The sequence below is a fragment of the Mirounga leonina genome, unplaced genomic scaffold (genome assembly GCF_011800145.1).
Source record: "Mirounga leonina isolate KUSES-001 unplaced genomic scaffold, KU_Mleo_1.0 Mir_488, whole genome shotgun sequence".
Taxonomy (NCBI): domain Eukaryota; kingdom Metazoa; phylum Chordata; class Mammalia; order Carnivora; family Phocidae; genus Mirounga; species Mirounga leonina.
The window spans coordinates 4,489,095-4,506,372 of record NW_023270777.1 but is presented as its reverse complement, the minus strand read 5'-3'; the positions used below and the strand labels follow the sequence as shown (position 1 = coordinate 4,506,372).

The 17,278-nt window shown below is 43.3% G+C and overlaps 1 protein-coding gene across 2 annotated transcripts in view; it reads left to right on the top strand.

Moving 5' to 3' along the window:
• The first annotated feature begins 674 nt into the window (after positions 1–674).
• The window catches only part of LOC118000070 (myosin-8), a 30,435-nt gene continuing 13,831 nt past the window's right edge, over positions 675–17,278 (top strand). The window contains exons 1-21 of one of the 2 annotated variants that reach the window (XM_034989607.1): positions 675–731; positions 938–980; positions 2,606–2,845; positions 3,736–3,879; positions 3,965–4,121; positions 6,731–6,758; positions 6,855–6,969; positions 7,054–7,146; positions 7,279–7,342; positions 8,439–8,537; positions 8,638–8,741; positions 8,897–9,035; positions 10,223–10,341; positions 10,432–10,581; positions 11,882–12,052; positions 13,327–13,636; positions 13,747–13,814; positions 15,631–15,718; positions 15,799–15,916; positions 16,272–16,395; positions 16,492–16,628. In XM_034989607.1, coding sequence (XP_034845498.1) covers positions 2,636–2,845; positions 3,736–3,879; positions 3,965–4,121; positions 6,731–6,758; positions 6,855–6,969; positions 7,054–7,146; positions 7,279–7,342; positions 8,439–8,537; positions 8,638–8,741; positions 8,897–9,035; positions 10,223–10,341; positions 10,432–10,581; positions 11,882–12,052; positions 13,327–13,636; positions 13,747–13,814; positions 15,631–15,718; positions 15,799–15,916; positions 16,272–16,395; positions 16,492–16,628 — 2,438 coding nt within the window. In that variant the 5' untranslated portion in view covers positions 675–731; positions 938–980; positions 2,606–2,635. Of the gene's footprint in view, positions 732–799; positions 981–2,605; positions 2,846–3,735; positions 3,880–3,964; positions 4,122–6,730; positions 6,759–6,854; positions 6,970–7,053; positions 7,147–7,278; positions 7,343–8,438; positions 8,538–8,637; positions 8,742–8,896; positions 9,036–10,222; positions 10,342–10,431; positions 10,582–11,881; positions 12,053–13,326; positions 13,637–13,746; positions 13,815–15,630; positions 15,719–15,798; positions 15,917–16,271; positions 16,396–16,491; positions 16,629–17,278 lie in introns of those variants that run through there. The other variant, XM_034989608.1, reaches the window with a different exon arrangement.

Genomic DNA, 17,278 nt, shown 5'->3' with positions numbered 1-17,278 from the left:
ACTTTTTAAGTAGATTGTATAGGTACTATATACACATATAGAGTATGATCCCACTTACACATCTTTATCTTATTTTATCTCTGCATGTTGGGATTATAGACATTTCTTCTCTCCGCTTATCTGTGGTTTTTTTTCCTACGATGAATACATACTATTTTGTACTGAAATAATAATGTTTTTCAGTCTTGAGGGGGTGGGCACTGGCCAATGGTGGAGGCTCAGCGGAGATTCTCCTCTCACCTTGGCCCTGCTGCCCAAGCCCAGACTCCAAGGGTGAGCCTTGGCAGTGACCCAGGGGGATGAAGTGGAGGGCTCCTGTGGTAACAAATAAGGAAAAGCGGAGAAGGCCCTGACAGCAATGTGTCGCTGAGAACCGGATCACTGGGTTACCACAGGTATGTGTAGAAGAGTTCGCCAAATCGAATATAGCTCGTGGGAATGGACTTTGAGGCCCCACCAGGCAAAGATCACCTTCCCAACATACTAGAAAGCATTCTCTGCCAGCAGATTGGTCCCTGTCAAATTATTTATAGGAGATTGGTCCACATACTCAAAATGATATGAATACTTCTAATTATATCCAAACATGCCAAATGTCAGTACAAATTATGCCGAGGGTCATGCTGCCAAATGTCCTGCCCTAACAAAGCGGAGAGAGCGCAGCGTCAGCACACTGGTGCCCATATAAGCGCGGGGACCCCGCCTGCCGTATCTCCACCAAGAACCCAGAGGTGAGTGATGGGGACCTTGGGGCTTGAAGGACCCCCAGGGACAGGAAGAGCTGATCCCACGGCCCACCTCTGAGCATGAAACTGTCCCTCCCCAGTCTGATTTTTATTTTCACAAAGCTGAGCGTTAGAGCAGGGCAATTATAATTCTGTAACTGGTTTTGCTGGCATGTCAGAACTTTGCTAAGGAGAGACCTTATTTTTCACAGTGTCAGCCACTTCTGAACCTGCGATTCATCTGGAACTCCCAAGGTAAGCCTCAGGTTTCTGGGCATGTTGACGACACAGGGCATTCGGGCTAACGAAGCTGGGAACAAGTCTTAATTGTACACCACTTCCATGTTCCTGCTCTTACCTAAGCAGGCGGTGCTTCCAAATGACTGCTTATAAATGCTGGGAAAATGCTGCTCCCCAAAAGCCTTCTCCTCTGCACTCCCCTCACCTGAGTTCCAGGCTTGAAGGACCATTTGGGACAGAAGGAATTCTGACAGACCCGGGGCAACAGACCAGTCCATGCCAAACTCCCTTTCCTGCAAAGCACTGACCCTTAGACATCTTACAAATATTTTTTAAACACCCCAGAAAAATCCTTACCAAAAAATGAAAAGACAAACAACTTGTGACAACCATGTTTTAACTACTTTTGATGATTCACTGTTACTTGTTTTTAGAAAGATCGATTATTGCTCTTCTAAAAAGTCCCCGGTGGTACACCCACACAGTGCTAAATACCGTGCCTAATTTAGAAGAGGTCCTGGCCCTTCCCCAACTAATTTACACCTGAAAGGAAAGACTCAACCAATCTAACAGGCCAACCCTGCAGAGGCATATCTATCAATTAGAGGACAATGGCTTACATGTGATGAACCCTTACATTTCTGTCTCTTTTTATTGATGGAAAGAAGAGAAGCCTGGGGAATGTACGTGGGAAGAAGGGCCTTCTTCATGCTGAAGCTCTCATTTCTCTGTGGTTAGATCTGTTAACTGGCAGTTGAAATCTCTCATGCAAAAAAAGAAAGTGTCAAAAGAGATTTTGGAATTAAGGCAATGCTAAGTCTCTTGGTAACAAGCCAAATGACAAAACCATACGGTATTAAGAATTTATTATGAGGTTCTTTTAACAACCCACTGAGAGATTTAACACTAAATATTAACATAAAGTAGATATTAAAAATAACACAAGCCTTGGGGCACCTGGGTGGCTCAGTCCGTTAAGCATCTGACTCTTGACTTTGGCTCAGGTCATGATCTCAGGGTCGTGAGATCAAGCCCCTCACCAGGCTCTGTTGCTCGGCAGGGATTCTGCTTGAGATCCTCTCTCTCCCTCTGCTCCCCACCCCCAATAAATAAATCTCTAAAAAAAATAACACAAGCCTTAAGAGAGAAAAAAAAAAATGGCCACCTAAAAAGGTAAAGCAAGTCTTTGAAAGCACTGAAAATACCAACCTTGCTTTTGCACAAGACAAATCTTCTCTCCTAACGATGTGACTATCCTGGTATATGGCAGATGCAAACATCATGCAGAAGGAAAAGTAGGGATTAAAGAAAGACAGCTGCTAGAGAACAATCCCCCAGCTGTAGATATTGTTAACAGTGTAGAGATTCAAACATGCAAGGGTTCCACTGAAGGCACTCTGGCCCTGAGGATCAAGGTATGTGTCCCAGAAGGAAATCTGCAAAGTACTAAGAATGAAGCCTCCAGTCACAACCTCATGCCCGCCCAGTCCTTTGGCCTGTGTGAGAACACGGGTCAAGGGCAGCCTGGGGGAGCAGACAGCCCAAGCGATGCGGGCACAACACCTCTTTCATGCCACATCCTAGCTCGAAGGTATAACTTCTGGTTGCTTTTTCTCCCTCTGCCCCATTTCTTCCCCAAGGCAGAATCCTCTGCTAAATAAACTGTAGCCATGAGTGCGAGTTCGGACACTGAGATGGCAGCTTTTGGCAAAGCCGCTCCCTTCCTCCGAAAATCGGAAAAGGAGCGGATCGAGGCCCAAAACAAGCCCTTCGATGCTAAAACATCGGTCTTTGTCGCGGAGCCCAAGGCCTCCTACGTGAAGAGCACCATACAGAGCAAGGAAGGAGGGAAAGTAACTGTGAAGACAGAAGGTGGAGCAGTAAGTAAACACATGGGGAGAAAACGCTCCCAGTTGTCTTCTTCAGTTTCCTCATTCAAGGTGAAGCTCTAAGCCTCCTGCCACCACAGACACCCTCCTGGTCCATTATGGATGCCAGATTTGGACGGCAAAGGAGGTTCCCAGCAGTCACCTCGGGTGCCCCCTTCCCGGCTACCCACAGGACTTCAACACGCTAGAGTCAGCCACCACCATATCCCTCAACTCCCCACTTCGCATTATAAACCCCCAAACTTGGGGGAAATAGAAGCCAGCTTCTCCTGTCAAGAAACTATTATTTACTTAGCCAAATAATGTATTAGTATCCCCATTACTTCCCCCCAGAAGCTTCTTGTAATGAATGGCCGGGAAAAATTAAAAATTTAACCTGTTAAGAGTTAAAAAGATATAAACTGATAAAAACTGGGAACAGGACAATATGGGAAGAAAAAAAATCTTTAAAAAAAGGGAGTATCCGGGGCGCCTGGGTGGCTCAGTTGGTTAAGCGACTGCCTTCGGCTCAGGTCATGATCCTGGAGTCCCGGGATCGAGTCCCGCATCGGGCTCCCTGCTCGGCGGGGAGTCTGCTTCTCCCTCTGACCCTCCTCCCTCTCATGCTCTCTGTCTCTCATTCTCTCTGTCTCAAATAAATAAATAAAATATTTAAAAATAAATAAATAAATAATAAAAATAAAAAAAGGGAGTATCCTAGTTCATCACAGGAGACCGATTTTCTTAGCATCAGACTCTGAAATAAATATAATTTCATGCCTTGATTTAAAGAATACTGAATAAATGAAAAGTGTCAGTAATTATAGTTTTATAAGCAAAACAGACAAACCAACCCTACGTCCCACCATTAATACAAAGTGGTCTCTCACTTTACTTGCCAGACTCTAACTGTCAGGGAGGACCAAGTCTTCCCCATGAACCCTCCCAAGTACGACAAGATCGAGGACATGGCCATGATGACCCACCTGCACGAGCCTGGAGTGCTGTACAACCTCAAAGAGCGTTACGCAGCCTGGATGATCTACGTGAGCGCCCTTCAGCATCTCCCTATTCCGTCCATCTCTCTGAGTAAAGACAAGATCCACATGTCACATCTTCTGGTTTTCTCAGACCTACTCGGGCCTCTTCTGCGTCACCGTGAACCCCTACAAGTGGCTGCCGGTGTACAATGCAGAGGTGGTGGCCGCCTACCGAGGCAAGAAGCGCCAGGAGGCCCCGCCCCACATCTTCTCCATCTCTGACAACGCCTATCAGTTCATGCTGACAGGTGAGTGACACAACTATTTATGTGCAAAAATGCAGAAACAGAACCTTTAACAAGCAGCCTCTGTCTGATTATAATAATACATTGCAGCCACATGGGGCTTCACTGTATTCAAGGAACTTCCAGAGCTCCAGTGTCATATATGCTTCCCAGCAGCCATCCCCATTTTAGAGAGAGGAAAGGGAAGCTGGTTGAGCTCACTGACCTGCCCAAGCTAACCCAGCTAGTAAGCGGAAGCCAGGAGGAAACAATTAGCAGACCTCTGTAAACGCGTCTGCCGATTTCCCATAGGTTTTCATTTCTGATTCAACAGAAGAAAAGTTCAAATCAATTATTTTAAAACAAGCACATCCACAGCAATCAAGGAAAATAGTTACCAGCTACAGCTGGAAAGCTTTGTAATTCTTATCTTTATCGTTAAACGACACAGCTAATAGTGCCAGCATTTGGGGTAGAACACATGTAAAGAAAGAGCTACCAGGGCGCCTGGGTGGCTCAGTCGGTTAAGCGGCTGCCTTCGGCTCGGGTCATGATCCCAGAGTCCTGGGATCGAGTCCCGCATCGGGCTCCCTGCTCTGCGGGGAGCCTGCTTCTCCCTCTCTCTCTGCCTACTTGTGTTCTCTATCTCTCTGTCAAATAAATAAATGAAATCTTTAAAAAAAAAAAAAAAAAAAGAAAGAGCTACCACTTTCCTCCCGAAGATTCTGAATCATCTTCCTATTAGAAATACCTCTTCCTCTGAAAATATTTTTGAAATCCTATCAAAGTCTGTTATTCCTGTCTTATCAAAGCATAAACAAACAGCTCTGATATGCATTACAGGCCCAAGTGCAGCATTTAAACCTTTTATTTTCACACACCAAATGTACTGCCTTTGGAAATACTCTGAATTCCAGAGTTTCCTGTTGTTCCATAGGGTTTTGGAAACTGAGAGGGTTTTGTTCTTTTTTGGTTTTTGTGTGTGTTGCTGAACTTGTTTTTAGGTTGTCTGTTAAAGGAGGAGAGAAGAGAAAGGAATAAAACAGGAATCTTCCATTACAAATTGGCCAGCAATTCCACAAGGATTTCATGCCAGTCAACTGTTCTTTGGTCGTCAGCAGAAGCTAGCCACCTTCCAGAAACGATCCAAAGGCTGGCTTGTTTCGGAGGGTTTAATACTCGGCAGCTGCACTTACTCTGCTTTGTACACCACCACCTCTGTGCCAAGGTCTCCACTCCCCAGGCTTCGGGACTGCTCCAAATTCAAGATCACTTACGGCTCCCAAACGTGATTTGCATAGAAAACCATGCTAAACTGTGGCATTTGACCTGGTTCATGTTACTTTAGCATCGCCAAAAGAGACCAGAACTTTTCTTATCAGTGCTCCCATGAGATGGGATACGATCTTTCATAATTTTTCTGCTACTGGAAAAAAAATCAATTTGACTATGTTCTAAAATCTGTATCTACTGCTCTGAAGAGAACTCTGAAGTTCTCTAAAGTCTACATGCACATCGAAATAACATCCAGATTTGTATCTATTTCTCTGATAGATTTTTAGATTTGAGAATCCACTCAAATAGAACTGGAGATTTAACATATCAGAAAATTGGTATAAATCCAACATACCAGTCATATAACTAGTGACAATGTCTGTTTTTATTATTTAGAAATGTACATAAAATCAAAAGGAATATAAGACTAAATGAACATATTTACAATTCCAGATCCCTTCCCTATTTAGTGTTACCAGCAGTCAAATTAGTCATATCAATAGCTGGGAGGAGGCCAGGTAGCAGAAAAATACATAAAGTGGCAGTCAGAAGACCTGAATACCTTTGACCTTATTAACAAGGTCTGTAATTATTATTCAAAAAGTCACTGATTCCTCTCTGGGTCTCAGCTTCTTTATCTGTTAAATAAAAGAGTTGGCCTCGGGAATTTTTCTAAGATCCCTCATGACTTCAAAATTCTATTAATTCTTACTGAAGTATTGATAGATGACATTATAGGATGCCTGGGATTTTTTTTTTAAATAATCCAGGAAGAATGGGACAGGAGTATAGAGGATATAAAATTGGCCAAGTGATGATAATTGTTGAAGCTGTATGATGGAGACATGGGGGCTCTCTATGTTATTGTCTCTACTTGGTATCTGTTTGAAATTTATCATCACAAAGTTTTTAAAATTAGTAAGATACAAAAGGAAACAGATGATAGCTTGCCTCTCATTGTCACAAATTTTACTCCAAGAGCCAAGTACTCTTTTTTTTTTTTTTTTAAGATTTTATTTATTTATTTGACAGAGAGAGAGATAGCGAGAGCAGTAACACACGCAGGGGGAATGGGAGAGGGAGAAGCAGACTTCTTGCCGAGCAGGGAGCCCGATGCGGGACTCGAACCCAGGACCCCGGGATCATGACCTGAGCTGAAGGCAGACGCTCAACGACTGAGCCACCCAGGCGCCCAAGAGCCAAGTACTCTTGGGGGACTAATCACAAAACCAAAATCATAAGTGACATCTTGCAAATATTAAAAGAACAAGCTGTGTTTGATCTAAACTGACTCAATAATCTTTATATCAAATGTTCTTTTTCTTTTTTAACTGCTGGTCTTGATTTCTCTTTCACAGATCGTGAGAACCAGTCCATCTTGATCACGTACGTGATTCTTCCCTTCTCTGGTTTTGATTGTCTTAGACATAGACAACATGAGCTGTAGTAGTTCTGATCTTTTCTCTGGTCTCTGTTTGACAGCGGAGAATCTGGTGCAGGGAAGACCGTGAACACCAAGCGTGTCATCCAGTACTTTGCAACAATTGCAGTCACTGGGGAGAAGAAGAAGGAGGAAGCTACCTCTGGCAAAATGCAGGTGGGTCTGGGGCCAGACTCAAGACTCTCACGGTTCTTGGGAAGTCTGGAGCCCCAGAGGTGAGGACCGCTCTTGCCTTTGCAGGGGACCCTTGAAGATCAAATCATCAGCGCCAACCCCCTACTGGAGGCCTTTGGCAATGCCAAGACCGTGAGGAATGACAACTCCTCTCGCTTTGTAAGTCTCCTGGTCACAGAGGGGTCTTCTCGGTCCTTCCGTGCTAGAAAAAGCACGTCTGAATTATCATTTCGATTGCATCCTTCTGTGTGTTTCAACTTTTCAATACTAAATAATCTTTCTCTTTTCAAGGGTAAATTCATTCGAATCCACTTTGGTACCACAGGGAAGCTGGCTTCTGCAGATATTGAAACATGTGAGTAACAGGACCACCAAAAATCAAAAGACAGACGAGTGATTTCATGTGCAGGATATTCAGGAACACTTGGCGTGTGCTGAGCCTGCTGCCAGTGTTGCCCATGAGCTCATGCCAGACTTACCCATAAGTCCACTGTGCGCTCCATCAACCTCAATGGAGACTGGCGGTTCTGGAGCACATTCTGAAATTCCTGCCACAGAAGCAGCTTTGGTATTTTTTCCAGGACAAACACTTGGGCTACTTCAGGTTCCTATGAGTTACCTATAGGTTTACAATATTGCTGTGACTTGCTCTTCATCTGAGCTTTGGTAGGTATTTCTAAGTAACCACTCACCACAAAGTCTCAGGTGACGTGAGGAAGGAGGAGATACTACAGATCAATAATAATACAGAAGTCACAGGTCCCCCATATTAAAAGCTTATTTTTACTAGAGCAGATAGGTTTCAGTCTCTACTCTTAGATAGTAAGAAACGTAGGCAGTTACCATATGTATTTGGAATTCTTATATCCAGCACCAAGAGGATCAGGCAGAAATCTCAGTGGAGTCTAATGTAATGTTCCCAGTCTCAGCAAAGACACTGAGGTTCATTTAATATTTCAGCAGCATTGGGGTGCCAGGGTGGCTCAGTTGGTTGAACATGCAACTCTTGATTTTGGCTCAGGTCGTGATCTCAGAGTCATGAGGTTGAGCCCCATGACAGGCTCTGCACTGAGTGTGGAGCCTGCTTAAGATTCTCTTTTTCGGGGAGCCTGGGTGGCTCGGTTGGTTAAGCGACTGCCTTCAGCTCAGGTCATGATCCTGGAGTCCCGGGATCGAGTCCCACACATCGGGCTCCCTGCTCAGCAGGGAGTCTGCTTCTCCCTCTGACCCTCTTCCCTCTTGTGCTCTCTGTCTCTCATTCTCTCTTTCTCAAATAAATAAATAAATAATCTTAAAAAAAAAAAAAAAGATTCTCTTTCTCCCTCTCCCTCTGCCCCTCGTCCCACCTCACTCCCTTCCCTCCCTCCCTCTCCCCCATCTAAAGTGTGTGTGTGTGTGTATTTCAGCAGCATTGATTTTTTTTCTAATTTAATATCTGTTTCTATTTCCAGATCTTCTAGAAAAGTCCAGAGTTACTTTCCAGCTGAAGGCAGAAAGAAGCTACCATATTTTTTATCAGATCACTTCCAATAAGAAGCCAGATCTGATTGGTAAGGAATTTATAGATGAACATTAAATTTATAGATGAACATTAATATTTTTATTAACAATTTCTAATGTAAATGTATACCCTGAATTATATGTACCCAGAAATGCTCCTGATCACCACCAACCCATATGACTATGCCTTTGTCAGTCAAGGGGAAATCACGGTCGCCAGCATTGATGACCAAGAAGAGCTGATGGCCACAGATGTAAGTCACACACACACACACACACTGTAAAAAAAATTCCATTATGTGCAGGAACAGCCCACTGTAGGTGTGGTTACCCTAGGACACAGTATAAATTCTCCAAAATAAGTTAGTCTCTTCTGCCCTAATCTTTGTTCTGTCATTTCTCCTGGAAGAGTGCCATTGACATCCTGGGCTTCACTCCTGAAGAGAAAGTCTCCATCTACAAGCTCACAGGAGCTGTGATGCATTATGGGAACATGAAGTTCAAGCAGAAGCAGCGGGAGGAGCAGGCCGAGCCAGATGGCACCGAAGGTACCAGATGAACCTCCTTCTGGGTCTGAATTAAAGAATATGGCAGAAAAAAAAAAAAAAAGGCCTATTCTAAACTCACATCTCCATCATAGCTGAACTTCTGAAGAGCATATACATTATCTACACACACCGCACACTTTCCTCACCCCCCTTCCTCCCTTGTGTGTCCATATCTCCATCATTTCTAAGCAGCCCAAATAAGTTAAAACGAACCCTAATAGGCGCTTATAAAGACATATCTAAAAAGCACAACCGGGGCCAGATCGTGAGAGAGAGAAAGAGATGGCACAGTGCTCCCGCTCTGCCGTGGCAACGGTGCCTGTGTCCGCGAGCCAACCTGGCACGTGAGCCTCCTTCAGCACTAGCTAGGTGAACTAGTGGCTGGCGAGACAGGAGCTGCCCAGCACAAAGCTGGGGGCGAAGGGCGTCCCTAGACATCTGTGCACATGTGTGCCCTGTCTATATATAAACCCGCAGGCACTCTAGGCAGTCAGATAAAAAAAGAACTGAGAAAGTCCTGTATTCCATGTGCAGAACATAAAGGACCTACCAAGGAAGCTAAAGTTGTCTGCTCTTTGAAGCCTTTCTGACCCCCACCCCCCAGCCTGTAAGATTCTCTCCCTCCTCTAAACTTTTCAGCAGTTACTGTGGTACCTGACCTGTGGCATTTACGTTACAGTCCTTGGCACAATTTCAGAAAGAGACTCCGTAGGGGGCACATAGTGAAATTTAATACCTACATTTTCAGATAATGAAACTGAACAAGTGGGTTTAACTTGGGAGGAGCAAAACTGAAATAAGGATCCAAATATTGGGACTTCTATCTCTCCCTAACAGCAGATATTACGATGTATTTATCTTTTCCCTCCAACCACACCTAATGTGTCTGCCTTAAGAGCAGGCACCATGGCCTTTGCTTACATAAAGTGTTGCCATAAACACTGGACACGTTAACTCTTGATGAATTTCTCAAAAGCTACTTGCAATAATCCCCAAAGACCAGTGTAACTGACTATTTATTAGCAAGTATGAGCTCTAATGTACGGGGAACCTCATCTGACCTTCTATAGAATTACTTAAAGCTTTTTATTTAAATAATAAAGAGAATGGACTGGAGAAAAATAGAAAAATTAGGTAAAAGGGGATATCCACCATTAAACAACATTTCTTGAATTGTGACTCTGCAGTTGCTGACAAGGCAGCCTATCTCCAGAGTCTGAACTCTGCTGACCTGCTCAAAGCCCTCTGCTACCCCAGGGTCAAGGTCGGCAACGAGTACGTCACCAAAGGCCAGACTGTGCAGCAGGTGAGTGCATGACCTCATTGAATGACACCCATCCCAGGCCTTCACAGCATGTCTTCAGCGGCATCAACAATCACTACTCTGTCCACGAAGGTGTACAACGCAGTGGGCGCCCTGGCAAAGGCCGTCTACGAGAAGATGTTCCTGTGGATGGTCACCCGCATCAACCAGCAGCTGGACACCAAGCAGCCCAGACAGTACTTCATCGGGGTCTTGGACATCGCCGGCTTTGAGATCTTTGACGTGAGTTGTCTTCATATTAACAAAAAGTGACGGGCGCCTGGGTGGCTCAGTCGTTAAGCGTCTGCCTTCGGTTCAGGTCATGATCCCAGGGTCCTGGGATAGAGCCCCGCATCGGGCTCCCTGCTTGGCAGGAAGCCTGCTTCTCCCTCTCCCACTCCCCCTGCTTGTGTTCCCTCTCTCGCTGTGTCTCTCTCTGTCAAATAAATAAAATATTAAAAAAAAAAAAAAAAGTGAGAGAAAAACAACGTGGGCTCTGACATACGAGGAATTCCTGTACATTTACAGTGTCCACATTGCTTCCTCCAACACTGCACCCAGAACAGGAACTACCTCCCCCATATCTAGGCAATACCAGAAATGTAATGTTAACCATAACTGGCATTTGTGGAGGAGTGAGGGTATTTCTGGCACTCCACTAAGCACTTCAAAATGTTACCTCATTTAATCTTCAAAACAACCCATGAAAGGGTAACGAATATTACTATTAATTACATGTGGAGAAACAGAGATGCAGGAAAATGAAAACCCTTGCTAAAGATCCCACAGCCATCTAAGGCAAAGCCAGGACAAGAACCCAGATGTGTAGACAGGGCATCTCCCATGGAGGAGAAAGCACACAGGTCATGGTCTCTCCTGTTCCAAGTTCATCTGACATGTACTATTTCACCTCTGGGGTATCAGCTGCATCATGTGTAAAATGCGGGTGTAAATTATTACAAAGACTCTTTCAGATCATCAATTACTACACCACGTCAGGTCCCTACTTTCACAGACCTGGCAAAGGGAATTTGCCAGATGTTTGACATGAAGACGAGACAAACTTGCCTATTATTCCACTTTGTACATCAACTAAAAGGTCTTAGGAGAAGCTTTTCTTATGTGACAGCCAAGAGTGAAAATGTGAACTTTATCCTGAATTGGAGAGTGGGGTGGTAAAAGAAGTGAAACTTTCCAATAAATTACTTTCACCCTTAAATCCAAACCATAACTCATGGGGACCATGGTTGTACTTTTAATGTATGCTTTTGCTATGCAATCTTAGAGCTGGGAAGGGGTAGATCTTACCAGAAGTCTTGTGTATAATTGATACCTGTGCCTTTAAATAATGCCCAGAATTCATAATAAAGGCTCATGTCAAAAAAAAATGATCGTTTTTTTCCTTGAGACTTCTGAAGGAACAACAATTAGTTTAAATTTTATTTCATTACTGTATTTCATATTTTTTCAATAAAAGAATTTTTCAGTAATGAATTTTACTGCTAAAAAATCCATTTAATGTTGAAAATTTTGTTTTATGCAGTTCAACAGCCTGGAGCAGCTGTGCATCAACTTCACCAACGAGAAGCTGCAACAGTTCTTCAACCACCACATGTTCGTGCTAGAGCAGGAGGAGTACAAGAAGGAGGGCATCGAGTGGACCTTCATCGACTTCGGGATGGACCTGGCTGCCTGCATCGAGCTCATCGAGAAGGTCTGTTTTACTTTTTTTTTTTTTTTTTAAGATTTTATTTATTTATTTGAGAGAGAGAGAATGAGAGACAGAGAGCATGAGAGGGAGGAGGGTCAGAGGGAGAAGCAGACTCCCTGCCAAGCAGGGAGCCCGATGCGGGACTCGATCCAGGGACTCCAGGATCATGACCTGAGCTGAAGGCAGTCGCTTAACCAACTGAGCCACCCAGGCGCCCCAGTCTGTTTGACTTTCTTATTTGTTTTGTTAAGTAGGCTCCATGCCCAGCATGCAGCCCAACTCAGGGCTTGAACTTACAATCCTAAGACCAAAACCTGAGCTGAAATCAAGAATCGTACACTTAACCAACAGAGCCACCCTGGCACCCCAGTCTGTTTGACTTCTAAAGAAAGGCAGGCTGCAAGGATAACTTTCCCAAGTGTCTGAAGCAATTCTAGAAAGTATCACTGTGACCTTAGATAGACGGGTATCAGAACAAATAGAATTACTGTTTAAAACTAACTTCCTCTTTTCAACTTCTACATAAGGAGGATCAGAGTGTTTAGTTTCATTCTGTTCTAGCCAGTTTTGTTCTAACAGCAACTCAAATCTGATTTTAAAGCAGCACTGAAAACTCAATTGAGACGATCTGCTCCACCAGCAGAACTACCTCACTAGTTCTGAATCTATCTCCATTATGATCCAAGACGTCAGCCACATAAATAAATCTCTTTTCTAGATAAAAATTAGTACACATGTAACCCAGCTAGGACCTCTATGAAAGATAAACTGTATGGAAGTCAAGAAGTCTAATTGCTTACGCTTTTCCATAATCCAACTTTAAGGAGATTAAATACAGAAAATGTTTAAATAAGTCTGGAATATGTATACTACTAAACTACTGCATATAAAGTAAACATCACTCTTAAGTCAGTAAATCCTTTTCATAATAAAATAAAATAGTGACAGTAGATTAATTTAATAAATAGGCAAAAAGTGTGATAATACAGAACACTTTAACAAACTGCCCACACATGTTGTGCTGACTGACATTTGAAGTTTGTATTCCGCTATTCTTTTAACTGAAAGTGTTGCTATGGACTAGATATGACAAGGAATGGTGGGAAAGTCACTCCAGTGATAACAAAAGGATTTCTTTGTGAGCTATGACCCTGGTTTACTTCATATACATATTTACTTGGCAGTTCTGATCATTCAATCAGATACAAATACAGCCACCATGTTTGCATCTTTTGGGAAAGATACATTGAGGCTAATGTCCACCTTTCTGAATTCAGCCACTGGGCATCTTCTCTATCCTGGAAGAGGAGTGCATGTTCCCCAAGGCCACAGACACCTCCTTCAAGAACAAGCTGTATGACCAACACCTGGGCAAGTCAGCCAACTTCCAGAAGCCCAAGGTTGTAAAAGGCAAGCCTGAGGCGCACTTCTCTCTGATCCACTACGCCGGCACCGTGGACTACAACATTGGTGGCTGGCTGGACAAGAACAAGGACCCCCTGAACGACACTGTGGTTGGGCTGTACCAGAAGTCTGCGATGAAGACTCTGGCCAGTCTCTTTTCCACCTACGCTAGTGCTGAAGCAGGTACATTCTGTGCCCTTAATCTAAATCAAGCCCATTCCCACAAAATGTTCAGGTAACATTCCAGCCTCTAGGATTCTGCTCTAATTGATGGGTTTTTCTTTCTACCTCAGATAGTGGCGCAAAGAAAGGCGCTAAGAAGAAGGGCTCTTCGTTCCAGACTGTGTCAGCCCTTTTCAGGGTAAAGTACAAATTTCACCCAAAAACTCTATTCGGTTTCTATGACTTATCATAATTACAGGGTTTAGAATAAATTAGGAGAGAAGAGAATGTTCAAATATTCACTCTTATCATGGTAGAACCAAGCAACACTTCTCTTACAGGGTGAGATGCTCTACCCATTATTCTTCATTATGATCATCTGATGTGTTCAGGAATGCCAAAATATCATTAGAAGCTTTCTTACTATGTAATTAGGCTGATTTTTAAAGAAGCACAGCCAAACTTCAAAGCTGTCCCTAAGGAAAGCTGTTATCTTCATTCTACTAATGTTGCCCTTTGAGAATGCTCCTGAGTTCCTCTTTAAAGACATACTCTTTAGCACATCCTTCCCTCAATACACATCTCTGTCCTCTGAGGAGGATGTAATTTTTTGTAATGGCTGAAAATCATCTAAAATCAAGCCTAGTGATTTACATGAATGATTAAGCTAGAAAATATCTCTTAAGATTAAAATAACAGGGTGCCTGGGTGGCTCAGTTGGTTAAGTGACTGCCTTCGGCTCAGGTCATGATCCTGGAGTCCCTGGATCGAGTCCCGCATCGGGCTCCCTGCTTGGCAGGGAGTCTGCTTCTCCCTCTGACCCTCCCAACCCTCCCCCCTCTCATGTGCTCTCTCTCTCAGTCTCTCTCTAATAAATAAATAAAATCTTAAAAAAAAAAAAATTAAAATAACAAATAATTTTACTACAAATCATGTGATTTTGTTAGGTAGCTTAACAACTGACTCTTCCAAAGGGAAGTGTGTGAAATGTCTAGACTCACGGCTGCTTTGTCAGAATCTGTATGGCTAAGTCTCATTCCTTTTAAAGGATATAACCTGTGACTGAAACAGGAAAACTGGCCTGTTCTTTTTCTTTCTCACTACCAATTTGCATTATCTCACCAAGTAGGCTCTTGCTTCATCAACTTATCCTTGTACATGTCTTCAAGATTAGAAGACCACAGTACTCATTTTGTTTCCTAATAGTTAACTGAGATATGAAAGAAAGAAAAAAAAGCAACTCTGCCTTCCCAAAAACTATACCTAAGAAATATTGAGAAATATTTACATGTGAGTTTTCTACAAATGAGTAAAACAACATCATCGGTCATAAGCAACTACTCTATTTCTGGAATAACGCCCCCCAGATGCTTCAGGCTGTGGATCATTCCCAGGCACCCAAGATCCACCCACACAAGATTATGTAGTAGCATGATTTTAGACTCTTCAAAAAAAAAAGGAAAACAGTACAAACAAGAAGTCACAGGTCCCAGGGATAATAATAACCTCGAGGAAGGAACAGCAAAGGTGGGACAAGGGCTAACCTAGGTTCCCAGTGTAAACTACAACTGTGAAAATTACTAGCACTGAGACAGATGGAAGAGGCTTTAGAGGTAATCTCAACTCTTTTCAGATTAAGGCCCAGAGAGACGAATGGGATTTTACAGAGTCAAGCAGCTCATTAGTGGCAGAATGAGACCACAGTCTTTTGTCTTCTAATTCCCAGTTGAGAACAATTCCTGTGCATTAAGGCTACGAGATTTGCAGTTTGTTTATAGAATAGATCCTAGTTGTTATAAATGAATACCTTGGAGAGCTGCATTTCTTCCCAGCACTTTGGCCTTGTGGTTATTTGGCAGGCTAGAACTCTGGAGACCTTAAAAATACAGAGCAATTGAAGCCTCGGAGGCTTATACCTAACAGTTAAAGGAGTGCCTAGGTTCACTCCAAATAATTACAAAAAAGCAATCTGAGATAAAACTTTCTCATCAAGTCCCTTCTGTCTGGTTTTCTAGGAAAATCTAAATAAACTAATGACCAACCTGAGGAGCACTCACCCCCACTTTGTACGGTGCATTATCCCCAATGAAACCAAGACTCCAGGTAAGACCCTTCTGATGCCCAAACAAGCTCCAGGGTGTTTGCTTTAGACCATGAAATAAGGCATGCATTCTTCCTCTCAGGGGCCATGGAGCATGAACTTGTCCTGCACCAGCTGCGGTGTAACGGTGTGCTGGAAGGGATCCGCATCTGCAGGAAGGGTTTCCCAAGCAGGATCCTTTATGGGGATTTTAAACAAAGGCCAGTCTCTCTTTGTTGTATTTCACTGAATGGTGTGAACATTTTATCATCTTAATTGTTGTCCTCTGTTCATCACATTTCATGTGCCCTGTTTAGTAAATACTGTAAAATTAAGAAGTCAAATAATATAGTCTTGTGGTAGCAGGACAGGATAATAGTTCGAAGAGGTGGTATTTCTTACAAATAGGAAGGACACATGCATTAGACTACAGAAAAATCATACTGTTTTACTATCTGAACTTAAAGGACAGCTGGATTTTCTACTTTTACTTTTTCTCTCAGATTTTTGGGGTCATTTGGTTTCCCCATATAATCATACGGCCCTAATCATTCTTTTCTTTGTTTGACTGAACAGATACAAAGTTTTAAATGCAAGTGCTATTCCAGAAGGACAGTTCATCGACAGCAAGAAGGCTTCTGAGAAACTTCTTGCCTCTATTGATATTGATCACACCCAGTATAAATTTGGACATACCAAGGTATAGCTGTCATTTATTCCTACCTGATCCACACCGTTCTGCCATTTCTGTGTCTCCTGTACCACAGGGAAGACTCGGGATTCTCCTTTTTCCCAGGTTTTCTTCAAAGCTGGCCTTCTGGGTCTTCTGGAAGAAATGAGAGATGAAAAGTTGGCCCAGATTATAACAAGAACTCAAGCCGTCTGCAGGGGATTCCTAATGAGGGCTGAATATCAGAAGATGTTGCAAAGGAGGTAACAACAGTGCAGATTATCTGAACTGTACGGTCCCTTTGGGACTATCACTCAGCCTTTCTCATTTATTAACACTCATTTTGTGGCTAATACATGCTTCTCGTGCAGTTCAGAACTCACTCCTACAACATATCCGCCTTTGCTTAACCCCTCATACTTGCACTCCCTCCAATTTCTCCCTGTCCATCCCCCTCAAATAGAGCTGCCAGAATAATTTGCAATAAGCAGTTTTCATCATGCTATAGCTCGGTCTGTGGCTCCCCCTGGCCTCCCATGACAAATCCGTGTTGCCTTGCGTAGCTGTCAAGGCTCTCTGTATTCCCCAGTACATCTGTCATTCCCAACCACACAGCCTTTTCCAGCCGGCCTGAACAATTTGCTTATCTCCTGTTTTCATGTTTGCCCCAGCCCTTCCCCCTCATCCTAATTTACCTATTTACCAATTCAGAACTTGCACTTTTCCTTTCTCCAATGAGCCTCATCCAGCTCTATCTACCCAGCACTGATGCACTCCCTGCCCCCCCGACACACACACACACACACATTTTGCATTCATTTTGCTCCTCTGTGCTTATTTGGATTTGTATTATAAGTGTTCCCAAATCCTCCCCATGTGTCTACATTATGGTTTGTCATGGTATTTGCCTTCT